General features: G+C 44.0%; 1 protein-coding gene across 2 annotated transcripts in view; it reads left to right on the plus strand.

Moving 5' to 3' along the window:
- Nucleotides 1–4,129, plus strand: part of LOC129816580 (zinc finger protein GLI2-like) — a 124,425-nt gene extending 120,296 nt beyond the window's left edge. For both annotated transcript variants that reach the window (XM_055871213.1, XM_055871214.1), the window contains one exon: nucleotides 269–4,129. In XM_055871213.1, the coding sequence (XP_055727188.1) occupies nucleotides 269–2,592 (2,324 nt within the window). In that variant the 3' untranslated portion in view covers nucleotides 2,593–4,129. The remainder of the gene's footprint in view (nucleotides 1–268) is intronic.
- The last annotated feature ends 9,190 nt before the right edge of the window (nucleotides 4,130–13,319 follow it).

The raw sequence follows: 13,319 nt of genomic DNA on the forward strand, positions 1-13,319 counted from the left end.
CGCATGGCTCTCGACCTTCGCCTCTCCCAAGTCCGTATGGGAGTTGCAGCAATGGGACAATTTGATTTGACAAGACCGTAACTACCAATTGGATAACACGAAATTGGGGAGAAAAAGGGGTACAAATTACCAAATAACAAACTTTTTTTTTGCGTTCATCCACAATCGGAGAGATGGAGTTGGGAGGAATTTGTGAAGCAGCCTCAGAAACCAAGAAAGGTGTTTTGCTCTATATGTCCTAATGTGGTTCCTCTTGTTGGTTCCTCAGGTTCCCTTCTGGAGAACTCCAATATGATCGCTCCACCCGGGCCCTACCCTGGTCAGCGTCTTGGTGACCTGTCATCATGCGAGGTGACCATGCTAAACCAGCTGAATGAGCAGGGCCGCCGGTACAGCAACACCAGCACTGCTAGTTCAGCCTACACCAGCCGCCGCTCCTCGGGCATCTCCCCCTGCTACTCCAGCCGCCGGTCTTCCGAAGCTTCGCAGTTCAGCAACCGCCACAACAACATCAGCTCAGCCGACTCCTACGACCCCATCTCCACAGACCTGTCCCGGAGATCCAGCGAGGCCAGCCAGTGTGGAGGGGGTGGTGGAAACATCCCTAGTTTGCTCAGCCTCACCCCGGCTCAGCACTACCATCTTAAGGCCAAGTATGCTGCCGCAACTGGGGGAGCTCCACCCACACCTCTGCCCAACATGGAGCGCATGAGCCTCAGGACCAGGATGGCCCTGTACGGGGACCACTCCCAGGAGAGGGAGAGCTCCTCCCATTCCAACCTGTTCCAGCCCCCTGCTGGAGCAGTGCCCAGACGCTGCAGCGACATTGGCTACAGTAACCATAGTGTGATGCCCCACGAGGTCCCTGGGAACCTGCCACGGCGAGCCAGCGATCCCATCCGCAGACCCACCTTGGACCCACTGTCCCTGCCGAGGGTCCAGCGCTACAACAGCATGAACAGTATGAACCCCAACTCCATGATGCCTCCTCCCTCTACTGATCGCCGGGGCCTGGCCATGCAGGGCTACACACGGTCCGACGGAAGTCTGCACCGCCACTCTTTCGCCCCGCGGCCCCCCAGCATCTCAGAGAATGTGGTGATGGAGACCATGGCTGTGGACGGGACGGACCATGCAGGGGACGAGGACATGGTGCTGCCTGATGATGTCGTACAGTATCTCAGGTCTCAGAACACTGGCGCCGACCAATCAGCAGGCCCTGCCGACTACACCAACAGCCAATCACACGGCTTCCAGGACCAAGGGAATATGACCTCCTCCCAGCAGCCCCAGCAGCAGTTCTATGGGCAAAGGAGGATGGCCATGGTGGATACCAACATGCCCCTGTCTGAGTCAGGCCAGGCCCCCCTAACGCCCTACAAGATGAGCCCTGGTTCTGGATCACAGCAACAGCAGTACCCAACCTCACCCAGTATGAACAACAAAAACAACATGCCAGTGCAGTGGAATGAGGTCAGCTCAGGGACTGTGGACGCCACAGGCACCTCAAGAGTCACCAAGCAGAACCTCCTCAAAAACAACAACCTGGCAGTGGTTCAGCAGAGACAAAACTGTGGGCCTTTCCAGGGTAGTATGGGTAGTAACAGTAACCAGCAGGTGAGGCCTATGAGCCAGAACATGGAGCTACAAGGCTACACCCAGAGAAGCAACGCCCAAAGGATCAACTCTGTCCAACAGCAACAGAGGCAGCCATGCAGCATGAATTATACTGAGCAGATGAGTCCCCAGCAGGGATACGGCCAAGACATTGTCCCCATCCCTAACTCTGGATCTGGGAATGGCAGCCTACGACCCAACTACAACGGCATGGCACTGCCCAATGGCAGAGTAATGGCAACACATAATCCAGATATTCAAAACTACAGATCAAGGACTCAGGTTGAAAGCTATCCCCCTCACATGAATCAGGTTGAGCAGCTGAACTACAGTAGTACGCCTCAGCAGCAAGCCGTCCATACTGGGACCAGAGATGGGATGCAGCCCAGGCTTCCCATGGAGACCAAGTCTATGTCCAGACAACATGTAAGATCCAGCAGTACGATGCAGAACCGTTTCCTTCAGTCTGACTTCAATCACAACACCTCTGAGGCCAGTCCAAAGAAGCCAGGCCGCACCGTAGCACATAACGTCGGACAAAAGGGAAACTCCAACTCTAACGCTCCAATGTTATACACTGGCCAGATACACATGTTCGAGTCCAACAACAACCTGAGTTTCGACTCCCCCATGTCCCCCTGCACACCCCAGGCACCGGTAGGCACTGCCGTTTTCATGGCATCTTCAGGGGTCAACCAGGTCACCAGCACCGTGGACTCCTCTGGTGTGGAGCACGCCCAGATTGACTTTGATGCCATGTTGGATGATGGCGACCACTCCAGCCTGATGTCGGGGACCCTCAGCCCCGGGCTCCTCACAAGTCTGTCCCAGAACTCCTCCAGGCTCACCACCCCCCGTAGCTCTGTGACCCTGGCCTCCGTGCCAGCAGGGATCGGTAACATGGCCATCGGCGATATGAACTCCATGTTGACCGCCCTGGCTGAGGAGAGTAAGTTCCTCAACATGATGAGCTAATGCCTTGGCTGCATCCCAATAGTTTTTCTCCCAAAGTGTTCACGTGTTCACTTCCTTTCATGAATTTCAAAGGAAATGATTGGTGAATGGAAACTCCCTCTGGCCCATGCCTACACCAATCAAATGCTTTTAAATTTGTGGGGAGTAGTGCACACTTCAGGAGGAAGGAGAGATTATTGGGACGGTCCCCTTGTATATTCAGACCCTTTCAAGAAAGCATCAGGAAAAATGTACTATTAAAGCTCTGATTATATGTAACAATACCTTATGGAAATTGTTACTTATCAGGAGAATGTCGATCTCCACCGGCCTGTATAGAGACTTTGCTTATCCAGTTCTATGTAATATTTGCTCAAGTACATTTTAAGTAATGTTTATGTTAGATACAATAAGTGTAGTAAAGACATAAGGGGTATTTGTATCACTGTTTTAAAAAGCCATATTTGTATCTACGAATAAAAATAGACAAGGGTATAAAAATACATTGGCAAATGTGTCCATTGCTCAGTATTTGTTGATGTTTGTTACCTTTTAAAAAGCAGTGCACTGAAAGCAGTTCACCAAGTGCCTTGATAAAAAGATCAAGTTTGAATAATATGTGAACTCATAAAACGTACTTACATGTAAAGATGTTGCCAAGAAAAAATGCATATGAAAATATTAGAATAGCATTTTTCTCATTACAACCTTCCATCATGTTTATAAATATACTGTAAGGTATGTGGTTTAAATTATGTTGAAGAGACGTAATTATTGCAAGCCGATTACAGTATGATGCCACTATTTAACATTGCGATGCTACGTTGTTTACATCTATCAGTGTATAGAGGAGCTTGCAGTGGAACAGGTTCCGTTGCCAAGCTTTTAGGGCCGGTTTCCCGGACGAAGATTAAGCCTAGTGCTGGACTAAAACCAACCATTATCCATTGAAAATGATTTTTAGTCCAGGACTAGGCTTAATCTGTATCCGGGAAACCAGACCCTAGCGTACAGCAGGAGATGGCCCCTTTCAGTCATACTGTATAAAATATTCTCCAAGTGCCCTCCAAAAAATGTCTAACCCTCTATGGACCCTCCTCCTTGTGAGACTGACTGTATGATTGAAAAGGACAGAGATCTGCCTCAGTGTCAGTCAGTCTGTGAAGACACACACGGATCCCCATGCCTCGCAATGTCTAGGAGGAATCAGATCTCTAAAGGAATATGCAAGTACTCCATGTGTTCTCTGTGGACATGATCACACACTAATTAGTGGATTCATTACCCTCCCTCTTCCCTGAGTTCTGAGCTAGACATGGACTATATGGAGATTCAAATAAGGAACATATTACTTTGATTACGAATCATATCAAAGACAATGATAAACCGCAACTCCTAAGTTTTTATTTAGTTTGTTTCCTGGAGTTAAAGTAGCCTTATAGTATGTATAGGTATACTGCTCATTCATTTGGCTATGCTCAGTGTGAGTGTGTGTGTGTTGTATATAGCTTTTGTACATTTCAAATACAGTATCCACGTTTTTTCTTTTTTAACCAAAGTCCTGTTTTGTGTCTCCTTTGAAATCACATGGTCTCGTCCCTCTGGGACACATGAAAGCAAAGTGTCGTTATCTAAACTCTTCAGCACACACCCTAATGAATCCTACACACCATGAAAACCATCCTCATGTCAAATAACTATAGAGCGAGGCAATGTTCCCGCTGTTGCGGAGACGTCGGCTCAACTGGAAATTAAAGTGACATTTTATTGCGGATCTTACGCGATACTTCAGCAATACAAATTGATATACAGTACCAGTCAAAAGTTTGGATACACCTACTCATTCAATGTTTTTTCTTTATTTTCTTTCTTTATTTATTCAAGAACTTTAAAATGTTCTTCAAGTGCAGTTGCAAAAACCATCAAGGGCTATGATAAAACTGGCTCTCATGAGGACCGCCACAGGAAAGAAGACCCAGAGTTACCTCTGCTGCAGAGGATAAGTTCATTAGAGTTACCAGCCTCAGAAAATGCAGCCCAAATAAATGCTTCACAGAGTTCAAGCAACAGACACATCTCAACATCAACTGTTCAGAGGAGACTGCATGACTCACTCCTTCATGGTCGAATTGCTACAAAGAAACCACTACTAAAGAACACCAATAAGAAGAAGAGACTTGCTCTGGCCAAGAAACACGAGCAATGGACAGTAGACCGGTATATACGTTCTTTGGTCTGATGACACTGGCGTGTCTTTGTGAGACGGAGGGTAAGTGAAAGGATGATCTCCGCATGTGTGGTGAACCATGGGGGAGGAGCTGCGATGTTGTGGGGGTGCTTTGCTGGTGACACTGTCTGTGATTTATTTAGAATTCAAGGCACACTTAACCAACATAGCTACCACAGCATTCTGCAGCAATACGCCATCCCATCTGGTTTGCGCTTAGTGGGACTATCATTTGTTTTTCAACAGGACAATGACCAAACACACCTCCAGGCTGTGTAAGGGCTATTTGACCAAGGAGAGTGATGGAGTGCTGCATCAGATGACCTGGCCTCCACAATCACCCTACCTCAACCCAATTGAGATGGTTTGGGATGAGTTCAACCACAGAGTGAAGGAAAAGCAGCCAACAAGTGCTCAGCATATGTGGGAACTCCTTCAAAACTGTTGGAAAAACATTCCAGGTGAATCTGGTTGAGAGAATGCCAAGAGTATGCAAAGCTGTCATCAAGGCAAAGGGTGGCTACTTTAAAGGATCTAAAATATAAAATATATCTTGATTTGTTTAACACTTTTTTGGTTACTACATGATTCCATATGTGTTATTTCATAGTTTTGATGTCCTCACTATTATTCTACAATTTCAAAAATAGTACAAATAAAGAAAAACCTTTGAATGAGTAGGTGTGTCCAAACTTTTGACTGGTACTGTAAATACATAATTGCAGCTAGCAAAATAACATCTACCTACAGTATATTTGATGTTTAGCTGCAAAGGATGCCTTTTGTTTTGGGGGGTGATTTTATCATAGATTAAGTTGACGTGGTTAGATAAAATAGGAATAGAAGAAAAGAACATAACAGGTTACTACAGATGTAGGATCTTATTTTGACCACCCTGTTGCAGGACAACTTTCCACTTCTTAAAGTTCGAAAAGGCTTCTGAGGTTTGTAATTTCCACTTTGAAATTTCATACTTGATTTTCCCTTATGAAAAATGTATCAACCCTTACAAAGATGTCCATTAATTATAACCTACATAATAATTCACATTTCCTGTTGCTGCAGGATTATTTTCCTGCTGCAGCAAACTGGCTCAAATTAAGATCCTATATCTGTATTAAATAATCTAGGGAAAACCGTAGAATTAGGAATTAGAATTTTAGGATCTCTATGGGGCAAACTTTGTCTTTTATCCCTTCTTTTTCTCTGTCATCCATTACTTCACAATACATATTTACTTCAACAAATTAAGACATCTTTAAATGTGAATCTTCTTAGTTGTGTTGCTCTTTCAGTTTTTTTAAACAATGTCGGTAAAGGCATAAAATTCAACCTGAAAACCCAGGCTAAAAAAATTTCTTCCAAAAAAACAAAATGCATACATAGCAGTTTCTAAAGTTAGGCATATTGTCCAAAATGAACAGTGGCAGGCAGGCTCTGAGGAAATGGTTTTCAGGAAAGACATTAAACACACCAGTGGAGAGAGAGAAAGAGGAAGAGAAACAGAAAGAAAGGAAGAGAGAGAGAAATAGGGGCAGAGAGGAAGACAGAGATAAGGAGAGCGGAAGAACAATGGTTGTAAAAAGGATGACGCGTGGAGAAAGTGTAAAAAAGAGGGGAACAAATGATTTTACTCTGACAGGCAACGGAACTCTGCTGAGGATCCTTTTGATGTGTTTGCCACTGATTTCATTTGCCACTTGAATTCTTTATTCTCTCAGAGAGAGGGTGGAAGAAAAATAGCCTGGGGTAATAAGGGAGTTAAGAGAACAAGAGGTTAGGACGGGAGGCAAGATGATCACTAACGGACAAGGCACTAGCTAATTAGACAAGAACACAAACGAGGGGAGATGTAAGACTCAAAACACTATCATAGAGAGAGAGAGAGAGAGAGAGAGAGAGAGAGAGAGAGAGAGAGAGAGAGAGAGAGAGAGAAAGAGAGAGTCCACAGAGATAGTCTGGGCTGGGCTTAGCTTTGCATGCCCCATCTCAAAGCTCAGAGAAAGAGAGAATGAAAGGAGAAAGAGCGAGGTTCATGAAAGGAGAAAGAGCGAGGACATCACATTCTAGAATCTACACAGTGTGTTCTCCATGCTGCTTGGTCCCATGGTTCCAGTGGTTCCAGACTGAGATGCAGTTTTATAAGAATAGGTCTCAGGGGAGAGAGCAGGGCTTTCACTCTCTGTCCCCCTCTCTCTCTCTCTGTTTCTCTCGTGCTCCCTCCTGCTCTCTCTCTATCCATCCCCCTCGCCACTTAGCTGTCGCCTAGATGGCTGACACTGGGCCGCTGGAGAGAGAGAGATGGAGCAAGAGAGGGGAGAGAGGGCAGGGCAAGGCAGCTGTTAGCTGCTTAGAGAAGGGAAGGTAGCACGATAAAACAATGCCACCAGACACAACTCACGCAAGGCTCAGAGGCCTTACAAATTTGATCCAAAAGGATTCTTCTTTCCAAGTTCTTTCCACTAAATAAACATCTCTTCCTATCCTCATCCACTGACAACTCAACATCCACTGATTTAGTAGTAAGTCATTTTTATCCGCTCGAAATCCTTCCACTTTCTAATGGTATTGGGGAATCAAGCAGCTAAACTAAACCCAGTCGGCTGTAAACAATGAATCATTGTTTGTGTGAAGGCATCAGAAAATAACCTACACATAACAGAAATAAATCCACCACAAGAAAAACTGCATGTTGTTGAAAGAGAATGATGATCAATTACTGATCTGTTGACTATATATCTATATAATCTATCTACACAAGACCACTAATCATGCAATTTCACACACCCGTTAACATTACAATTATATGGTACACAGAAAAAGACAGGATATCAAAAGATGCTGTTCAATCATTGTGAGAGAGAGTGAATGGGTGAAATAATATTATACTATTTTAATAAACAACAGAGTGTCACATCTTGACATTTGACACAAGTGGGCAGATCATCGTAATAAAGCAATTTATTGGACTGGGCCTCTCTTTCGGGGATGGAAACTCCTGCTGTGCTGTGTGCCTATTTTCACAACTTCACCATTGTAATTATGCCCTACAACTACAGACTGAAACTACAGTTTGAACAGCTGAACACAGGCTTACGAATGGCGCCGGAGGAGATGGCTGCTGTTTTACGGGCTCCTAACCAATTGTGCTATTGTGTGTATTTTCTCACATTATTTGTAACTTATTTTGTACATATTGTTTCTGCCACCATCTCTTATGACCTAAAAAAGCTTCTGGATATCAAAACAGCGATTACTCACCTCGTACTGGATAAAGATTCTTTCTTTAACGAGTCTGACGCAAAGGATTTACTTCAGACAACGGACAAGGCCAAATCCCCGTCATTCGCGTGAAGAGGAGACGGAGATATAGGGGTCGTAGGTTGGGGTGCCTTGTAAGAATCAGATGTTGAGTGGGTAACCCTCCTATACCTGTAGGGGGTGCGTACTGGCGGCAGTGAAGTCAGGCGCAGGAGAGCAAAAACTGATTTACAACGGCGCAGTTTAATAAACAAAACCACCGTAAACAGAACAATAAATCAATGGGTAAACAAAACCCGGTACACACCAGCATAACATGCACACGCACTACAAATAAACAATACCGGACAAGGACATGGGGGGAACAGAGGGTTAAATACACAACATGTAATGATGGAATTGAAACCAGGTGTGTGGGAAGACAAGACCAAACAAATGGAAAATGAAAGGTGGATCGGCAATGGCTAGAAGACCGGTGACGTCGACCGCCAAACACCGCCCGAACAAGGAGAGGGACCGACCTCGGCGGAAGTCGTGACAATACCAGTCCTATTAGCCAATGTGCAATCATTAAATAATAAACTGGATAAGCTCCGATCAAGACTATCCTACCAACGGGACATTAGAAACTGTAATATCATGGCTGAAAGACGACATGGATAACATACAGCTGGCTGGGTTTTCCGTGCATCGGCAAGATGCAGCTGCCTCCGGTAAGACTAGTGGTGGTGGTCTGTGTCTATTTGCCAATAACAGCTGGTGCACAAAATCTAATATTAATGAATTCTCGAGATTTTGCTCGCCTGAGGTAGAGTATCTCATGATAATCTGTAGACCACACTATTTATCTTTATTTTTCTAGGCTGTCTATTTACCACAAACCGATGTTGGCACTAAGACTGTACTCAACGAGCTGTATAAGGCCATAAGCAAACCAGAAAATGCTCATCCAGAGGCGGTGCTCCTAGTGGCCTGGGGACTTTAATGCAGGCAAACTTAAATCCATTTGACCTAATTTCTACCAGCATGTTAAATGTGCATCCAGAGGAAAAACAACTCTAGACCACCTTTACTCCACACACAGAGACGCGTACAATGCACTCCCTCGTCCTCCATTTAGCAAATCTGACCATAACTCTATCCTCCTGATTCCTGCTTACAAGCAAAAACTAAAGCAGGAAGTACCAGGGACTCGCTCAATACGGAAGTGGTCAGATGACCACATGCTAAGGTACAGGACTGTTTTGCGAGCACAGACTGGAATATGTTCCAGGATTCTTCCGATGGCATTGAGGAGTACACCATATCAGTCACTGGCTTTATCAATAAGTGCATCGATGACGTCATCCCCACAGTGACATACATACCCCAACCAGAAGCCATGGATTACAGGCAACATCAGCACTGAGCTAAAGGGTAGAGCTGCCGATTTTAACGAGTGGGACTCTAACCCGGACGCTTAAATGACACAATTTGACGTGTTAAATCAGCTTTTAATTTTACACGCCAAGTAACACAACACACCACTACTATCAGTAGCACTGTCAAAGCTGTACAAAAAAGTCTGCAATTAAGCACACACCGGCCACGAACGATGTGTTTACAATACCACGTTGGTAATAAGACATTTGTTCGACCTCTACTTCTGGGGTAGTTAGCTAGCTTTAGCTTGGTACCTAGCTAGTACCAATACAACCAGCCTGAAAACAATGACCAGTATAAACTGCAGTCATTTTCATTATTCTTAGCAATTATTTAGGAATCCTTGTTAGTGAGTATTTGCTAGGTAGCCACAGGTTGTTCACTTATTGAAATTGAACTTCAGTTCATGAAAATAAATAGCTAGCCAACTACATAACCCTGTTGCCCAAAGCTAACGTTATAAGCAGGCAGCTAGCTTCATCTGGCTAATGAGGCTCGACCGGATCGGGTTATGTGTTGTGAAGCTAGCCACAATAAGGATTAGGCACAATAGAGGAATTTGCGGTTTGCCTTCAAAATAAAAGTACTTCTTTGAAAGTGATGCAGAAGGTTACAATTGGTGGAATCATGCCATATTTAGACGAGATAATGTTAAACAAGGTTGGAATGTGAAGCAATGAAATGGGGCATCAGTCTACTCTGTGACACCCGCAGAAAACAACTGTGAAGATTTCATGCAAATATTAGCATTGTAGCTCTTATTGCGGGACTGTGACTGTGGGAAATCACCTCCCCAGTCAGCCTATTGTGTGTATTGACATTCATATTGCACTGTACAGCTTTACCTAAGGATTGGGGATCAATGAAATGGGGTATCAGTCTACTCAATACCCAATATATCCTTTACCAATGCCCTCCAAAACATCCACGCAGTATTGTTTTTCCAATATCCATGCAGTATTGTTTTTTTTGGCCAATACACATTTTTTTTCGGTGTCATCATCTAAAATAACCTTCATTTATAAAACAGTTCTTATTTGATTAATGGTGGTTGGACCCATCTATGTGAAGCTAGCCACAATAAGGATTAGGCACAATAGTGGACTCTGCGGTTAGCCTTCAAAATAAAAGTATGTAATTGACAGTAATGCAAATTAATACAAATAGTAGAATCATCCCATAATTGAATAGGTCATTAGCGTTGTAGCTCTTATTGCGGGACTCTGAAACAACTGAATTGTGCCACATTTATTGTCAACGTACTATACTTCCTTTGGCCGCCTTTCCTTCCAGTTCTCTGCTGCCAATGACTGGAACGAATTGCAAAAATCACTGAAGCTGAAGACTTATATCTCCCTCTCTAACTTCAAGCATCAGTTGTCAGAGCAGCTTACCGATCACTCTTTTGTACCCACTCCAATTTGCATACCGCCCCAACAGATCCACAGAGGATGCAATCTCTATTGCACTCCACACTGCCCTTTCCCACCTGGACAAATGGAACACCTACGTGAGAATGCTGTTCACTGACTACAGCTCAGCGTTCAACACCATAATGCCCTCAAAGCTCATCACTAAGCTAAGGACCCTGGGACTAAACACCTCCCTCTGCAACTGGATCCTGGACTTTCTGACGGGCCGCCCCCAGGTGGTAAGGGTAGGTTACAACACATCTGCCACGCTGATCCTCATGGGCCCCCCCCCCACCCCCATTTTTACACTGCTGCTACTCTCTGTTTATTATCAATGCATAGTCACTTTACCTCTACCTACATGTACATATTACCTCAATTACCTCAACTAACCAGTGCCCCGCACATTGGCTCTATACCTGTACCCCTGTATATAGCCTCGTTCGTCATTTTATTTTTGTTTACTCTTTATTTACTCTTTAATTATTTTTTATTTTTCAATGTTCTTTTTTATACATTTTTTAAAATGTATTTATTGTTTACTTCAGTTTATTTAGTAAATACTTTCTTAACACTTATTTTTTCTTAAAACTGCATTGGTTAAGGGCTTGTAAGTAAGCATTTCACTGTAAGGTTGTATTTGGCACATGTGACAAATAAAATTTGATTTGATTTGAGTAAGGGACCCCAGCATCTCACAGGTATCATATATTCCCACAGAATCTCCCTGTCTGTCACATGGTACAGGAAACAGGAAGAGGTCATGATGCAGCATAAACCAGCCTAAACAAAACACAGCCCTCTATAGTCTATACAATGGCACAATAGTCCACCAGGCAAACCATTAATGGGTCTCCTTTAACTCCTTTAACACAGAGACTGACTGGGGGAAGTGGTCTGGAACCACAGTGACATTGTTGCGAATGAACCAATGTATATATCCTGGAAACAGCTCCATTACATGAAGGCTGTAGGGTAGATTTGGAGATATTTTTGTCTTTCATTGTGAATCCTTTTCTTTTTAGATTTCTACCTCAAGATCTGGTGTGACCAGTTTGCTTTTGTGGTGTCTAACTATTCAGACAATTTTAAAAAGTCTGCACATACTGTATATCATATAATTTAAGTACTTGGAGAAATAAAGGTGGTTACTTGTTATATACAGTATGACAGAGAACCCCTTAGACAACAAGAAATGTGAATTATTATGATGATTATGATTCATGAACATTTTTGTAGGGGTTAATAAATGTTTCGTAAGGGTTAAGTGGAAATAATATGTTTAAAGTTCTGCTGCAATATAGGGTGATCACATTAAGATCCTACATCTGTAAACTAACCCCCCCCCCCCCCCCCCCCCCCCCCCCCTCAAGGAGAGGCCCTTGTAGTACAGAGTGGAAATCTTATACGTAGTTAAAATTGTACTGCGTGTCAGAGAGATAGCTGAGCTAGCTGAGGCTTTGATGCCTGGGGGTTTGTTCAGAGGGCATTTTAGATTGCGATCGCCAGAGGTGCCTTGAGATGTTTCTATTGATATTCCCTTTAACAAGCCAAATGTGCAGACAACTAAGACACCACAGAAAAGAAAAGCTGAGGATCTTGCGAACTGCTAGTCAAAACAGCTCAAACATAACCCCATTTTTACATGGCCTTGTGGTTTTTTTCTTCAGATTTATAGATGAGTATTATTTTTGTGAAAGTTAGGAGGCTCCTTCTTTCAAACCACTTAGAGGCTCCTTCTTTCAAACCACTTGGAGGCTCCTTCTTTCAAACCACTTGGAGGCTCCTTCTTTCAAACCACTTGGAGGCTCCTTCTTTCAAACCACTTGGAGGCTCCTTCTTTCAAACCACTTGGAGGCTCCTTCTTTCAAACCACTTGGAGGCTCCTTCTTTCAAACCACTTGCACTCGCTCTAACACACACACACAAGTTTGTTGTACTATCCTTGTGGGGACCCCCAAAGAATGTCCCATTAAAATCCTATTTTCCCTAACCCCTAAACCAAAATCTAACCCTAACCCCGAACCCTAAGACTAAATTTAACCGTAACTCCTAACCTTAATTCTAACCCAAACCCTAATTCTAACCCTAACCCAAATTGTAAACCTAAACCTAACCCCTGAGCCTAATTCTAACTCTAACCCTGATTGCAACCGTAACCCTAAAACTAACCCCTAAGCCTAAAATAGCCTTGTTCTTTGTGGGGTCCAGCGAAATGTCCCCCACCTTGTTTTTTAAAACCAACCACACACACACACACGCACAATGATTGTAAATAGTATGTGAACCCTGAACTGGTGCGATGCACCCTGGCAGTGCTGACTAGCTTAACCGTCCAACAAAGCACCCGCCTGCCTGATCGCTTTGCTTGCCCCTTCTCACACAGGAAACCTGCCTCTGTACCAACAACAACCAGCCCCAGCAGG

The sequence above is a fragment of the Salvelinus fontinalis genome, chromosome 19, assembly GCF_029448725.1.
Source record: "Salvelinus fontinalis isolate EN_2023a chromosome 19, ASM2944872v1, whole genome shotgun sequence".
NCBI lineage: Eukaryota > Metazoa > Chordata > Actinopteri > Salmoniformes > Salmonidae > Salvelinus > Salvelinus fontinalis.